General features: G+C 41.0%; 2 protein-coding genes across 2 annotated transcripts in view; both read right to left on the reverse strand.

Moving 5' to 3' along the window:
• Positions 1-209: 209 nt before the first annotated feature.
• LOC147206129 (uncharacterized) lies at positions 210-10,416 on the reverse strand. Its single transcript, XM_086109489.1, has 10 exons — positions 10,246-10,416; positions 9,976-10,062; positions 9,288-9,374; positions 8,819-8,886; positions 7,750-7,870; positions 6,195-6,394; positions 4,042-4,320; positions 3,797-3,961; positions 2,831-3,037; positions 210-2,688 (listed from the first exon to the last, which is right to left on the reverse strand). The coding sequence occupies exons 1-10, from the start codon at positions 10,305-10,307 to the stop codon at positions 2,657-2,659; spliced, it is 1,308 nt and encodes a 435-aa protein (XP_085965615.1). The 5' UTR covers positions 10,308-10,416; the 3' UTR covers positions 210-2,656.
• Positions 10,417-11,458: 1,042 nt separating this feature from the next.
• LOC147206130 (cGMP-inhibited 3',5'-cyclic phosphodiesterase 3A-like) overlaps positions 11,459-16,766 on the reverse strand; it is a 72,552-nt gene continuing 67,244 nt past the window's right edge. Inside the window, exon 14 of the mRNA XM_086109453.1 lies at positions 11,459-15,718. Within this exon, the coding sequence (XP_085965579.1) occupies positions 15,432-15,718 (287 nt within the window). The 3' untranslated portion in view covers positions 11,459-15,431. The remainder of the gene's footprint in view (positions 15,719-16,766) is intronic.

A 16,766-nucleotide genomic window follows, 5' to 3' on the forward strand; every position in this document is an offset into this window, starting at 1 on the left:
TCAAAGCATTATTGGTGAAAATAAGCTTTCATTCTTGGTTACTGACTTGATGCACAATGACTGAACCAAGTTGGATGCTAAATAGTATTCCCACATACCTGCACAACATCCCTGTTGGGCTTTCACGCACTTGCTCGAAAAGATGACGACATAATTGTCACTCCTGACTTTTGTCAGTAGGTGGTGTCTTGTTTTAAAAACAAATTGAATGATTTGGAACTAATTTTATTAACATTCACAAATTCTTACAAACATCATTCACAAACAGCCTTTACATGCAAATGCAATATAAACTAGAAAAAAAACACGTTTTATTTTTCTTCCATCAGTGCAAATACTTTTAACAATTTATAATGTATCAACTGTGTACAACCTTAACTTCAAAACCTATTGGGCAAACTGAAAGAAATGAAAGTGGCAGTTATGTTCAAGCTTTCATTCATTTTCTACGCTTATCCCCATTAAGTTTTGTGAGTGAGCTGGAGCCTGTCCTACGTGCCTTTGGGTGAGGGGTTTCCCAGCTAATATCAGCGCATTTGCATTTTCACACCTCGGGAAATATATATATATTTTTAACAAATTAAAAAGTTCAACAGACGTGAGAATCTTTGGGCAATTTGGAAGGAAGGTGGAGTACCTGCAGAACACCCATGCAATCACTGAAAGAAAAAGCCAACTTCACATGCAAAGAACCTCATAACTGTGAGACGTGCTATAATCAATCATACATTTTCCTGCCCCTTCTGCTGTCCCAGTCTCAGATAGTCCTTCTTTTTTGGACCTTGCATGCAAATGCATGCTCTGCAACATATACAATGAACACTCTCAAAATAATTGTTTGCAGCAATTTTAAAGTCATGTCATGGTAAACATTTTGTTCTGATTAAATGTGCAATTGTAATTGCGGCTTTTTCCCCTCTTAATATTCGGATTTAATAATTAACATTTTCAACGTCCTCTTCCCATGTATTATTATTTTTACAAACACAACCAATAAATAATATTATGAGAAGCAATATATATATATACATATATACACTGTATATACAGTACATATCAACATGAAAGATGACACAATTTCACGCTGGGGAAAAAATGAAGATCGATTGTCATTTATTTATTCTATAAGCAAAGGGCTACAATAAACAGCAGATAATGTATTTGTGAAATAAGTTTTTTTATTTTTCACCTTTAAGTCCACATTATCCATCCCTAGTTTCAACTATTGGACAACATCAATCTATTTTCCAATCCGCCTTATCATCACAAGGGTCGCAGGGGGTGCTGGAGCCTATCCCAGCTGCCTCTGGGCAGTAGGCGGGGGACACCCTGAACCAGTTGCCAACTAATCACAGGACACATAGAGACGAACAAACATCTGCGCTCACACTCACACCTTGGGACAATTTAGAGTGTTCAATCAGCCTGCCATGCATGTTTTTGGAATGTGGAAGGAAACCGAGTACCCGGAGAAAAACCACACAGGCCCGGTGACTATTCTACTATCCTAAAAACGTGTAAGATTTAGCACACCATACAGTAAGATTCAGTCCTGTATGTCTGACCTGAGTGATTCAGGCAATGCTGAACATGACAATTTCTCAATCAACTGTTTAGAACAGAAACAAAGTAAACTTGAGTAATTGTATCATCTTTGAGGGAATTTGTGTTGATATGATAGTGTGCTGAGAGGAGGTATGTGGTGCCAACTGGGGATTAGGATGTGCAACACTTCAGTCTTCCAATCTTGGTTTGTGATTATCAGCCAGGCTTCACAAGAGATTCAACAGGTTTCAGCGACAAATCGAACATATTTAATGATTTGAATATTTTGAGAGGTGAAGCTCAAAAAACAAAAATGCGCATTTGTTCAGTTTGCGGCGGAGGGAAACCCAGCCCACAATATCTGCACAAAAGGAACACATTGAACATTTACACAGTCACAAATGCTTCATTTACACTCCATATGTACAATTTAAAAATATATATTTAAAAAATGTCAACAACTTAAGTTTCCTTCCCATGCAACACAGAAGGCATCTTTTCAACAGAAAATCTTTTAGTGTCACAGAGGAATTCCAAAAGCATTTATCTGACAAAAACACAACGAAGCAACAATCTAAGGATAAAACATTTGAACATTATGTAGGATTTGTTGAATCAACAACATTCTGCATTGTTCAACTTTAGGACACAACCTAATCTTTTAACTCATTGATATTTTGTGCACATTCTTTGTAATTTTCCTTCCTAATTTTGCACACATTATTCCTATTTTCCATACCTTGTCTTGCAGCTAAAAATGTTTTTCTTGAGAAATGTGGCCCATGCTTTTGAAAAGAAAACGTTTTTGTAAAAAAAGGCATTGCATGAGAAATGGTCAAGGAAGTCTGTCTTTTTATTCACATCGTTACGTTCTGTGTGACAATCTAAAAAGGCAAACTGGACATATGTACTTTGCACTTTGGAAAAACTAAATGAAAATAAAGAGAAGGAAAAACACAGTCCGGCCACATATTAACCCATTAAATAAATCCGTCGTTGAAGTCATTTACTGTATGTTTTTTCTCAGATCTTTTTAAAAGTTGAATCCTTCAGAGTCCTACAAGGCGACGAGAGTCTTTTAATTACCAAATAATTCAGAGATGCAGCATGCTTAGTGTCTGGGACCACTCAGGCGGGGGATACCTTGGGAGAGACAAGAAGACAAAATATGTCAGTGAGTCTTGCTTTAACCCTTTTCTTCATGACACATACTCAACCCGACACCAAAGGTTACCATCAATTCTCAGATGCATCCAATGAAATAGAAAGAGTCCAAGTAACCCACCTGGAGTGGACAAGAGTGGAGGGCGAGAACTTTTGAGCGAGGGTGGAGTCCCTCTCATGGCATGGGACCCTCTTGGGCCCTGGTGACGAGTGGGGAGGGGCTGCATGAGGGGGCTGCATAGCAAACTGGAGCCACCATAAGAGTTGTGCAAGGATGGCGGTTGTTGCAAAGAGAGTAGTGGGGGAGGCTTGGTTTTCGTATGAGAACCTAAAAGTGAGGAATCCAAACATCGAAATGTTACAATTATTGTAAAAATGACCGATTCGACTCACTTGGTTTTTCCATATGTCGCCGTACAGTACCTCAAAAAACACTTAACTCTGCCCAAGTCACACTAGAATGGGCAACGGTTAACTACAGTAGTGTAGTAAGCGTAAATGTTCGTTGAAAAACAAGGCAAAGGTTTTAGCCTTCAAAAGTGTATCAGCATAATAATTGTAAGCCACTGTCACACTGCACTTCAATATAGAATTGTATTGAATGACTCAATATAAATATATACTACACATAAATTTTTAAAACAGTTGCACTGCACTCACAAAGTTGATTCAAATTTAACAGTACTGCATTAAAAAGTTTAGGCCACAAACATAACACTTTTTTTAGCATTCAATTAACTGATTCTTTCGACTTTGCTAGAGGGAAACTATATCACTTGTATCACTGATAAAACCATATAAATGTACAACCAACCACCTGACCATATTACATATACTGTACATGACTGCCACTGCATTGGATTGTTGAGTAATCCAATTTTTGTCCAGGGCTCCAGTCTATCTTTTTTTTCCCTTTTAAACTAGGAGCACATTGGCTCTTAACTTGACATTTTAACACATTTGTCAAAATAAACCTTCAATGCTTGTAAAATGATTCAAGTATGGAAAAACTGCAATTCCAGTTTCCAAGCATTTGCTTTGGTTGGCGACATAGAACCGACTCGGGCCCGTGTTGTGAGGTATTCACCTGGTGAAGGTAAAAGTGGCATCGGTGTGGGCGGAGGACAGTCCATTAGCGGGCGCCCTGCCTCACTTGCGCACTGAGGCGGCCCAAGCGGGGTCGGGAGAAGGGGAGGCGGCTTTCCCGGTCCAGAAGAGAACATTTTGCCCTTCTGTTCCCTGCCGTTGCTCGCTGGTGACAAAACCCAGGTAGAGTTAAAGAGATCCCAGGAGAGTCATCAGTGTCGCTGACACGACTGAGCGGCGGCACACCTCTTAAGTGTTCTTGCCGGGCGCGGACAAACGCCAGGACGGTTTCCAGCTCCTCGGCATAAACGTGCACGCCATCGGACAACAGCTGGAGGGACTGACGGATCTCCGAGGGAACGAGGTGGCGCTCAATCTTTTCCCGATCCAGAAATTCCCCAAGCAACTGTGAGGCCTGGGATGCAATGTCTGCGGGGTCCCTTTGTTTACTTTCCTTCCCAACTCCGCGTCTGTACTCTGCTGCAACAAAATCCATGGCCTGCTCTTTGGGCATGTTGCGGTGGACTGTGGGTGAAAGTGGAGGGTTAACCCAAATGGGTCAGAGCGGGCTCAGGAGGGATGACGTAAAAGTCAACGAGATGGAACATTGAAGTTGCTGCAATGCATTTTGTTTGGATCTTCACCTTTGGGTTGGTTTTACATTTAATGTACGGTAGTCATGAGCTACCCGCTGGTTGGCTTCTGTTTCAGTGTGATGTCGTATGTTGCATTGGTGAATTGTTCATTAGGCCCCTGCAAAGTGTGAAGATGTCAGATTTGATCAAATTCATGGACCGACAATCAAATGTTAAAATGTGAGAAATGTGGCTTCATTTTGATTTTTCATCTCAGAGGTTATGGTTGAAAAAGTATGGTAAGTAAATGTTTTATTTAAAATTGAATTGACATGTAGTTTTAATGAAAGTCTGTATTGTATTAAGATAGAATATGTATGAGCTGCAACAGGTGAGGTGTACAGCTGAGTGGTTTTTTTTAATGGCAACTACACTTTGCGACAAACTTGATTTTAAACCCAGCAAGGTAAGAAATCCCCTAAACTACTATCTGAAAGACACAGGAAGCAATCTTAAGGATTTGGATGCCACATTTGGAAGCAATGAGGGATGGGCATGATACTTGATTAGGTGGTCCATTGACCATGAAGATGTTTTCATTCTAGGGATTAGGGACTTGATTGTTGTGAATTGCATCAAAATGGAATGCACTACAGTACTTGGCAATAACCAGCAAGAGATTTTGTTGATTCTTTCTCAGTTATCGAAAGAAGCTGACGACTACTTTTTCTTGAACCGAAGATGTGGGAAGGAATGGTCGGGTCACACACGCTGATTTTTTCCTGCCATCTTTGACTAATCCAAAAATATTTTCAAATACATGTACTTCTTGTAGAATTCATCAGACATTTCCTCCACAGTCAGTCAAGAAAATGCTATCAGATGCCCATCCTCACACATGATGCTCCATGAATAACACGCCAATCCGCTCCAAATAAAGCCAAGCAGTCGAGAAAGCTCAAATCTGGACATGTGACTGAATGTGATTGGATGTGCTCAGCTATGGATGTCGAGAGCAGATGGCTGAGCTCGGTAATTCGTCTCATGTTTCATTTTAGTTTTCTTTTTTACAAGCTGGCAAAGAGAGGCATGAAGAGGAAAGCTGGAATAAAATGTAATTTTCTTGAAACACTCGTCGTATGCCATTTTGGGCCCGAGTTCATAGATGTACGCAATGTCAACTGTGGATAGAATGCAGTGTGGTTTGAGATGTATGAAAGGGAATGTGAAGACGTTTGCGGCTTGATTTCAATAATAATAATGGAAGGTATCAAAAAAAGAAAAAATGGGGCGGCCCGGTAGTCCAGTGGTTAGCACGTCGACTTCACAGTGCAGAGGTACCGGGTTCGATTCCAGCTCCGGCCTCCCTGTGTGGAGTTTGCATGTTCTCCCCGGGCCTGCGTGGGTTTTCTCCGGGTGCTCCGGTTTCCTCCCACATTCCAAAAACATGCATGGCAGGCTGATTGAACGCTCTAAATTGCCCCTAGGTGTTAATGTAAGCGTGGATGGTTGTTTGTCTCTGTGTGCCCTGCGATTGGCTGGCAACCGATTCAGGGTGTCCCCCGCCTACTGCCCGAAGACAGCTGGGATAGGCTCCAGCACCCCCCGCGACCCTAGTGAGGATCAAGCGGTTCGGAAAATGGATGGATGGATGGGTATCAAAATGTACATTTGAATTCTTTTGTGTTGTGTTTATAGATAGTTTGGATGACATTTTGACAAGATTTTGTGTGTACACCGTACGTTGAATGCTGGTGGGGGGTGGGGCTTAGAAAAGGGATGGAGATTTGTCATTGGAGGTGATTCTGAGGGGCGGGGACTTACTTTTGAGGGGCTCTGAGAAAATGATAACAGTGCAGGAGGACAGAGCTACGTTTGTCTGCTCCACCAGAATACATAACGGGGAGCCAACACCTCGGACATCCTGCAGGGCTTGCGTCAGGCCCGACTCCGCCTGCAGGTAGAGCATTTCCACTGACAGGCCACGCTCCTGCAAGCACTGGTTTAGCGATTTGGGGTAATCCCTTTGAGAGGAAGAAAAACATGTTAACCCAACACCTCGATGTTGACTGACTCAACTGGAACGACCAACCGAAATCAAAATAATGCAACGCAGCAGAGAGATTAGCTTGAGGTGACATTTTGATTTGAAAGTGTTTTCAAACTCGGTTAGATACAGACTGAGAAGGTCATGTTTGGATTGGGTGAGTGACAAATGTTGACAATTTTGCGGTCCAAGTCAGGTGGCTCAATTGGACAGTAAACTATGAACGGAGATGATTTCCATGTAATGTCGTGATGGCATTGTGAACTTTGTGCATGCGTATCATTTTCCCGTGCTATCCATCATTACAAGCTGAGAATAATTTGAAACGGAAATATTTGTTGGCCAAAAGGTCACGTTTCATTTTCGCCGTCGGTTGAGTGGTGAACAACAACAGTTTCAACCATAGTGTCAAAAGACGTTTTCATCTTTTTGTCTTATAACTAAGAAGTGTGACAGTATTTGCGTGAGGGGCTCAAGCAAAATATTTAAGAAAGATTGAATGGCTGTTTGTACAAAGGCATCATTGTGGTAAAATATTTTGGACTGATAGGTTGGTCAATTAAACACTAAAACAGTTTTCTTCTGAGTGGTGGCTACTGGAGCTTTTGTGTTCATCTGTCATATTTGATGGGTGTGTACTTTGGTGTGAAACTCATGCAAGTGGGCAATCGAAATGACATTGCTAATGTTCTGTTTTTGCACAAGCAATCTGAGTTTGAGTCAGATATGTGAAGATGTTGCTGTGATTCGAGTCTTTCATTTCCTTCTGTCAGGTTCAGAACTTTTATTGTTGAACAACAATTAAAAATGGTGGGCAGCAAAAAATAAAAAAACCCCAAGAAAGGAATTCATGTTAAGCACAGTCTGCAAGCAAGGTAACATTTCAACAGGCTTTAAATATGCTTTGTTTCGGTTGTTTGTTTTTTTTGGGGGGGGGGGGGGTTGCCCCATTCATGGGACTAAATGTGAGGTGAGAAAAAAGAATGCATGTTGTCATTGATGCAAAAGAGCACTATTGTTCTAAAATTTAATAGAAGATTTGCCAGAAATTATTCTGTGCATCACATTTTAGATTTACAACTTTTAGCGTGTAAATGAATCGGAAGAAACAGAGTTCTTTTCTGTTGTTGTGTGGTACTGTCAATATGTTTTGAGGCAGTGCTAATGCCAACTCCATGAAGATATCAAGTCATCCAAAAAAAACCTCATCTCATGGAGGAAGCTTGTGAAATCAATACTTCCACCAGCTTGGTGACTATTTTTGTAAGTTTTTGACCCAAAGTGTTGGAAACCATTTCTGTGGCAATCAGCATATTTGAAATTTGTACTTACAGGCACTGGCTGGTCACAGAGATGATCACACAGTCAGCAGCCGTTTGATCCTCCTGCACTTGCCTGTAGAATTTCTGGTACAAGGTTTTCCGTCTGTCTGCGGGAGTGTTCTCGGGCTTGGCTGGAGGAGCCACAAGATACAGAGGTGGATGAGTAACGGGCATGTGGATGAAACCTCAAATGTTGTTCAGGATAATGATAGGAATTTCTGAAATGCAGTGAATCCCTGCATCTTCGCTGTTCGGCATTCACAGTTTTGGGGCAACCAAACAGTATCCTCTACTTTAAGTGAAAAATACAGCTATTTGCTCAGTTTCCACCGAGGCTAAAGCAACTTAAGTGTTCTTTAGCGTCATCTGGTGGAATCTTAGTGTCGTTACATTTAACCAACAATGTTTCTTTTTCATCTGCGTTTGAAATGTTGGTTAATCCAGTAATTTTGTGTTGTCTGCAAATTTGTCATAACCTACAGATACATTGACATTGTTCAGATGCATAACCGGTCAATTCTTCAATTAACGCAAAAGAGTAATTTCTTGCCGCTGGTCGGGAGTTGAAAAAAAAAAAGCCAATTTGTTTCATGTTTATTGAACAGTTGTGCGGTTCAGCAACTTTAATGTAGCTTGAGAAAAATCAACACAAAAGAAACCCCAAATGATTCGACTGACATTGCCCTGATGTCCACAGCTGCAATCGTGAGCTAGTTCATCTTGAAGTCAATCTAACCATAACACCGGTCCCGCAGATCACAATGACATTGTCCCATATTGATTTTATTTCACCAATCAGCATGCTGTGTGTCTGTTATTTTCACAAACCCAATTCCAATGACGTTAGGACATTGTGTTAAACATAAAATCAGAACACAAAGCCCTCTCATGAAATGGCATCAATGTCTTATATATCACACTGAAGAATTCAACAGTTTTGTTTGGAATAGTTGAAAAGTCACGCAGAACTAATGTGATTCAAAGACAGCTATAATATACAGTCACATTTCATGACTTCCAAATGACAGCAACCAGGAATATGTTAGAAATATATCTGAAGAACTTTGGGGAATTCTCACCATTGAGCTTTGCACCGTCATACTTGACACTGCCACTGTAGTTTTGCTTCTGCTCCAGTTCTTTGTAACTGAAAGAGAGATGGTAAACATGCAATTAATTATGTGTGTATGAACACAAAAGCACTCAGAAGGTCAATGTCATCATTCATCGAATCTGCAAAATACATTACAACAAGCACAATCTCATTCACTCAAGCGACGTTCTGTGCTGCCATTTTAATCATGCAAATTTTCTCATCATATGCAGTCAGATTTTTCCCACCCAATGCATTTCAATGGGTGTCAAATACATATGTAAATTTCGATGACCGGGACATCCGGCTGGCCGTTGCATCACAACGGTCGGTCTGCCCGGGGCGCTTGCCGGCGGGCTGGGGGCGAGTATGTGGAGCAGCATTGATAAAAACATTAAGTCTCAGTTCCCTGACAACATGACTGATCCTCATTGGGAGAATTGAGTTGCACACACCTGTCCAGGGCATCCTTGAGATCTTCGCTCCTCTCCTCCCTGCTTGGATACTGCGCACTTCTCCGGAACAACCTCAACGGCTGGGCGCTGTACCACAAAATACACATGCATCAAGAAACATTTCATGGTTCCAATTTTAATGGGAATTCTGTCATTTGTAGGGAGGACGCAAATATCTCGAAATAATTCTCATTATATTTTTTAAAAAGTAATAAAGTAGGTTGATCACTTGGACTAGGCCATTTTGTGGGCAACCCTGGCGTAAAGCATAATAATTACATCAAAATCAAATCTTTCGGCCCGACTTGGATGCACCCTTTTATCACAATTTGACAGCCCTCATTTCTTCCAAAATCAACTCAATTGTTTTGTAGAGCACTTTCAAACAACCACCACTGCTGCACGTGGAGCAAAAATAAATCATACAACAGCAAACAGTTAAAACAAATAAATGAAGGCACCCCCCCCCCCCCCCACACACACACACGCACAACTAGTTAACTCAAAAAAAAAAACAAGTCTCCTCCTGAGTCAAAAGCCAAAGAATAAAAATATGTCAAATGAGTTTGAAAGATGGGCAGCATTGGAGCTAAGCGGGAGGTCAACGGAAAAGGCTTGATCCCCTGCTGTTTTGATTTAGCGCTATTGATACATAAAACAACATTGAATTGAATCGAGCTCCACAAACCTGTCCAGAGCATCCTTGAGATCCTCGCTCCTCTCCTCCCTGCTTGGATACGGCGCACTTCTCCGAAACAACCTCAACGACTGAGCGCTGGATCACAAAATACAAAGGCATAAACCAAATGTTTGGAGATAACATTTTAATTGGAGCTCTGTAATCTGTAGGGCAGACGCAAAGGTGCGAGCGTGCGTGTGAACGTGGCCGTCTGCTTTGTATTAGGACTCCTCAGTGGGATGCTAATGCTAAAGCGAAAAAGGCAATATAGCCACTGACCTCGCGTTTGGGTTCCCTTGCTGCAGTCGAGAGGTTTGGGAGGCTTTCGGCCAAGCCGACATTTCAACGAAACCCCAAAGCCCAAAAGCAGCGAGCTCAACAGCCGATCGAGTAGATAAAATTTGTCGAGTGTTTTCTTCTCTCGCGTGGGCAAACAACAAGCCCAGAGCCTCCAAGAGAGAACAGAAGCGAATGGGATCTGATGAACAAGGTGCATTAACGCCACCTACTGGGCTGGAGTATGAGTCAGGGTACGCTTGTGCATAAACACAATACCGTCGTATTAAGGAAGAAACAAATACGATTCATGAACCCTATTTCGCTCAAGAACTAAATAGCACTTTAAACTGACCGATTTCTAAGGCTAAACACCATAAGCATAACCCCTCTCTTTAACTAGACGTAGTTTTGCCCCGCTCCTGTCCTATCATTGACAGTAATATGTACAACACTTGTCTTGTTTAACCAAAAAACAAACAAACAAATCTTTAAGTGTGACATTGAATATTTCTCCACTTGTAACTATGGATATGCATTGTTGTGTCCTACTGGAGTAGAGGAAATGAAAGACCAAAGCAAACGTTATCAATTTATACCAACAAACATCCACAGAGGTGAAAAAAAACACGACGTGTCATTATCTCTAAAGCAGCGGTCACCAACATGGTGCCCGCGGGCACCACGTAGCCCATGTGATTGTGATTTGCTAGTAGAAATTATGATTTAAAAATGAAAACACTGGCAGTATTGTGAGACATCTTTAAGATGATCAGAGCCTGAAAATTAACATTAAGTCTTAAAAAGAACACATTCTAATATTACAAAATGTAATTTGTACAGATGTTATTTCAGACGTGTATCAATTTGGTAGCCCTTCACACAATCAGTACACATGAAGTAGCTCTGACTCTCAAAAAGGTTGGTGACCCCTTTGCCCATTTTCTAATAATGGAAAGGCATGGTTATAATTTATTTTCCCCTCGCTTTGAAAAATAAATGCATTAAGACGGCTCTGAGCATCCTTTACTGACCCTAGGTGGCTGACAAGCATTTTGTCGAGGACTTTGGGGCTATATTTTGTATTGGGGAATGTACGACATCATATTAAATCACTGCTGAGGTCTTTTTCTACTTGTGTGAAAAGAACCTACCGTAATTGATTTTGTACAGTTGCGCCAACTAGTAAAGACAAACACAGGGAAACCACAGAACCTGTCTTATAATTGAATGTATTCAGATTACAACATCAACTTAGATCATTTTGTGACAATTTCTAATAATATATTCATATATGATAAATACCAATAGGCACTTCCAGAAAGTCTGGCAATATTGAAGCCACAGTATAGTGTCTGAATTACAAAAGGGTAAAAATAAATAATGCATTTCAAGAAGGATTTTTTTTCCATCCATCCATCCATCCATCATCTACCGCTTATCCGGGGCCGGGTCACGGGGGCAACAGCTTTAGCAGGGAAGCCCAGACTTCAGGATTTTTTTTATTGTTTTAAAATGTCTTTACTGTACAGCATATATTCATATTGTACAAAATGGAGCATCAATGTTCAAAAATCCTGCATGGACAAAACATGATGTACGCATCATAAGTGCAATGAACTGGTGAGAGGAAACAAATGTGTCCGAATAATTGGTCTGCTATATGAAAATATTTAGCAATTCCGCTTGTTATTTTAAAGCTGGTTTCGGGCTCGTGATCACAATTATCGTACGGCTGTGTGACAAGTGAATGACAGGAATGAAGACACACAAAAAAAAAACGATATAACACATTGACTTAAATGTGCTGTCCTCCAACCCAAATTAGTTTAATGGTCTTTGCGACGTGACAAATATGTGATGAATGTTAAAACGTCAATCGTTGCCACTGAACATGGCTACAAAGCAGTTTCTAGGTCAAAGTGGAAGCACAAGGAGAAATACTGTATGCACACAGGATCTTTGGAGAGCAACTATCTCATCTGAGTTAACTCAGAGGAATTAACTGAATGCATCACCTTACCAACATTTACTAAGTTCACTGGTTTGTCGTACAGCCGCATCAAAAACAGGACAGCATTGGACATGTAAGCGCCGAAATGAACCCTCACATACATTATACATTCACAAGGCAGTCAAATCCCTTCTCGAATCCCGCAGCCTCCTTCGCAGTGGAGTCACCCATACATCAAAATGGAAAGAAGGCAGCAATATGCCTGCCGATATGAACGTGAAGGAACAATCGTACATGGGATCCCAGATTTAAATCTTGCAAATAGTTCCGTGCAGCGACACATTAAATTTCTCTCATCATTTGACCATTTACTTCATGACGCAGATTTAACTCCATTTTGAAGTTTGTTTTCCTTCTCAACCTGACAAAGTGGGACATTTTCAGCTTGAAATCAGTTTTGTCACCATGTTTATTTGTAATTTACAGAGTTGTATGCATTAGTGCCCGTATAATTTCTGATGAATTTATTCTAAATATATTTATTTTTTTAAATGTAATTTTATTTGTGATTGGAAATTGCATTGTACTCATACACTGTCAGAAAAAATGAACTGTTGTGATCTGTTTTTGTTCAAGGTACAACTTTTTGTGATGTACACTACACTGTTCACACCCGAACCCCATAGCACAAGTATGTATTATTTGGGTTAGAAAAGGGACTGAAATGGTCCAAACTGGCAAAGGGACCATTTCGGTACCCATTTCTTTTTTTTCTTTTTAACAGTGTGAGGGTACAAACGGGTGCTCGGCCTATCTGCATGCTTTTCAAAAGACGCCACTACTGTACAGGATCGAGGTAGAATGTTAGTCGAGACCAGCGATGGGCAATAAAATGCATGCTGATGAACTTTTGCCGCCAAATGGTCTTTAATCCATCCATCTATCCATCCATTTTCTAATCCGCTTGGCCACACAAGGATCGCGGGGCATGCTGGAGCCCATCACAGTTGTCTTCGGGCAGTATGCAGGGTGTACTCTGAACTCGTTGCCAGCCAATCGCAGGGCACACACAGACGAACAACCATCCACGCTCACACTCACACCTCGGGGGAATTTTGAGTGTTCAATCAGCCTGCCATGCACGTTTTTGGAATGTGGGAGGAAACCAGAGTACCCGGAGAAAACCCACGCAGGCATGGGGATAACAAGCAAACTCCACAAGAAAACCCACACAGGCACGGGGAGAACATGCAAACTCCACATAGGAAGGCCACAGCTGGAATCGAACCCTGCACCTCTGCACTGTGAGGCCACGTGCTAAACGGTCGACTACAGTGCCGCCTGTCTTTAATCCTTATCGTTTAAATGTGTTTGAATGTGTGTCCATAATCACTCATGTCGCATGTTACATGTTTGTAACATGCCTGAGTTGAGTGCACAGAAGTAATGTGCCGGTGAGTTCGGCTGAACCACCGTGTTGAAATAATCTCAATGAACAAAATGCCACAAAATCAATCATGGCTGACAACATATCAACATTCATCTTCTCTAATGGAGAACCATTCACCATTTTGTGGTGAATGACGTTACAACATTACAATTTACATGCAATTCGGTGTGGTAGGTGAAGCAATTTTTTGGGGTGCCCATCCCTGACCAAGATAGAACTGCATGCAGGCAAATATTCACCCAAAGGTCCACATTTGTCTACAAAGGATACAAATATGTACCTTATGCTTTGTATTATTTGTCTTCTAACAGTACAAATTGTAAGGGTCCTATTATGTACCCCGTTTAAGGGTTACATAGGTGTACCTTTGTGGGTACTGCAGTCCTGACAAGCCATTGGACCAAAAAGGTACAAATTCAGCACCTTGTTTTTCTGACAGTGTATGAGAGCAGTCATGAGTGTCTGTGGTTACTCCTCAAAAAAGGGAATCATACTTCTCAAGACTAACTTAACTTGCATTTCAGCACAAATCACCCAAAGGTGTTTTTTTTTGGGGGGGTGATTTCCTGAAGAGTGAACCTACAGTACTTTTTTTTTTTCAATCCAGACTCGTCCGGTTGTTGTGTATAGTTATTCTTAACTTTGCTCCCTGATTTCATACTTCCTGTGCTTCATTGTGTGTTTATGGACATCATTTAAAGTAGCTTGCAATAATGTCGCAGCACGCTGTTACTGTCAATAGAAGAGGTTTTTTTTTTTTTTTTTTTTTTGAATCTCAACAGTTGAAGGTTACCTGAGGGTTAAAGGTTCACATATGGAGGAATTGATTACACACAGAGAATACAGATTTCGGAGCCATAAAGAAATAATGGAAAAGGGAAAAAAAAGGCCATCGATGAAATATTACCTTTATAGTCTCTCAATCTCATCTCATGGATTGATGACGGACTGCTCGTTTCCCTAAAATATTACAAATGCATTTAGAATGTTTCACTTAGTTTGGTGTCTCGTGACTGTGCAAATCTGTCCAGAAAAACACTTCCCGTTTTTGATCCTTTATAGAATTCCCAACGCCGAGGAGAATGTTATTCATGTCTTCAGGCAGGGGAATCGTTCACGTGGAGACAAGTTTACAGAGTGTGATGAGGATGAAGGATCTGCACTTAAAACATAAATGGCTACACAGTACGTAAAATGTAAAGTATGACATTTATAAATATTTATTGTGCGAGTGTTTCGTGACGGCCGAGGTTGAAGGAATGACAGTTACAACAATGTTCATTTGATTTGAATTCTTTTAGACGCCATCAACATATTATGGCCCATTTGCGACCTCCACTCACAAAAACCCCTGCTGAAATTGAAGCACAAGTACAACTGGGACGACGGACGCATTCAGAAAATAATCCTGTATAAATTGGCAGCAAATTTCATCGATCCCGTGTTAGCACACGCGGTTGAGGTCTGTGTAGCCAGTCTGCCTCTTCTCTTGACAGTAAGAAAAGAGTCTGTATTCCAAAGGACATGCATAATCTCGTATTGCAAGACGGAAAGCTCCTTTAAAACGTTTGGTGAACTCAAATATTTAGATAAAACGTGTAAAGCACAAAATTTCCCACCCTGTTTTATTTTATTCTTAGGCACACATTTCCCAATCTACAGTGTTGTGTCTAAAGTGATGTGCTGGCAAAAAAAAATAAAAAATAAAAAATGGATTCAGTAAATAGGATAAGAAAAAAAAGGAGAAAGACTTGTCTTAATCCTGACAGAGGATGGAAGTCACGTTCACTGTGGATCTTCCTCCACTTCCTGCGGCGACGCAGGCCACTCGGGCTCTTCTACCCCTTCCTCGGGATCCTCCCCTTCAACCAGCTCCTCTCTACTGCCGGGCTCTTCTTCCTCCTCATGAGTCGCCAAAATGGCCTCCGTTACACTGTTCACGTGGACCGCCTCTGCTCCTTGACCCTGCTTCTGGTCGTCCTCTGCGATCACTTTCTTCCACATCTCGTGGTTCTCCAGCAAGTGATGGGTGATCTGACAGAACACTTGCCTCCTCTTCTTTGCTGCTTTCTCTAAAACAAATAAAAGCATAACTGATTAAACTCAAAATGCAGGGACGGCCACAGGGTATGCATCTAAACCCAGTTTATGCATTTATTTTTACCCTACTATGCCATTTTTAAACAAGCTAGATAAAAGAATAACCATGCAAATAACCACACAGTGCTTGGTCAAAACATAGTACAGTGAAACTCCTCAACAACGAAACCTACATGGGCGAAATTACCCCCTAATGTGAAAAGATCTTCATGCATTAACACCATTCCCACTCTCCTGCCCCCCATACAATGAAGAAACCCCGTCGCGTTATACGAAATCTTTTTTTCTGCTCTTGCCTCACGAACAGATTCACTACAACGAAGTCTAATCCAACACTGACCTCTACTGCTTCGTTCGGAAACAGCAACAGCAACCACCACACTGGTTTACACATGCGCAGTAGTCCAGGAAGTACTTGTTATTGTTAGTTTCAGACGCAGCACGAACGTTGCATTGCTAAAATGGCTACAAAACGGACCTTTGGATGTCAGGTAGACATCCAAGACAAGACAAGAAGAGCTCTGATGCTGGAAGAGAGGGTGTAAAAGTGATGAAAATGAAAGATGGAGGAAGCAAAATAAAATACATTATCCAAGCAATTGATGATGATGAATGCTGATCGTAAATTTTGCAATTTCTTTCCCTTTTTTTCTTTCTACACGGACTATATGAAGTGTCAAATAAGTGTGTGCTCATACTTATGCACTATTGGAATAAAAATAAAGAGTACACATACGTTTGTGTGTGTGTGTGTGGGTGTGTGTGTTTACATCTGAGATCAAATTTGCTACAGTGAAAAATCCCCTGTTGTGAAAAATGTCTTGCTGCAAACATGATTTCGTTGTAGAGGAGTTTCACTGTATTTCATACATTTTCCAAGTCTGTTATTTTGTGGTTTGTTTTGATTTCAAGTCCAATAGTAATATATCCTCCTTCACGTGCGTGTCATCCTCCCTTCACTTCCGGGTCTAATTCTAACTCGCACTGTATGTTCCCACGTGTTTTGATCTAGCATTACTT

Source organism: Hippocampus guttulatus, chromosome 4, assembly GCF_054856545.1.
Source record: "Hippocampus guttulatus isolate MCC_2025c chromosome 4, RoL_Hgut_1.0, whole genome shotgun sequence".
Classification (NCBI taxonomy): Eukaryota; Metazoa; Chordata; class Actinopteri; order Syngnathiformes; family Syngnathidae; genus Hippocampus; species Hippocampus guttulatus.

Coding starts and splice junctions, on each gene's coding strand:
- LOC147206129 (XM_086109489.1), bottom strand. CDS start 10,307: ATGTCGGCTTGGCCGAAAGCCTCCCAAACCTCTCGACTGCAGCAAGGG. Junction 9,375..9,975: donor CTCAAGGATGCTCTGGACAG/GTTTGTGGAGCT, acceptor TTTGTGGTACAG/CGCCCAGCCGTTGAGGTTGT. Junction 3,038..3,796: donor GCCACTTTTACCTTCACCAG/GTGAATACCTCA, acceptor CCTCACTTTTAG/GTTCTCATACGAAAACCAAG.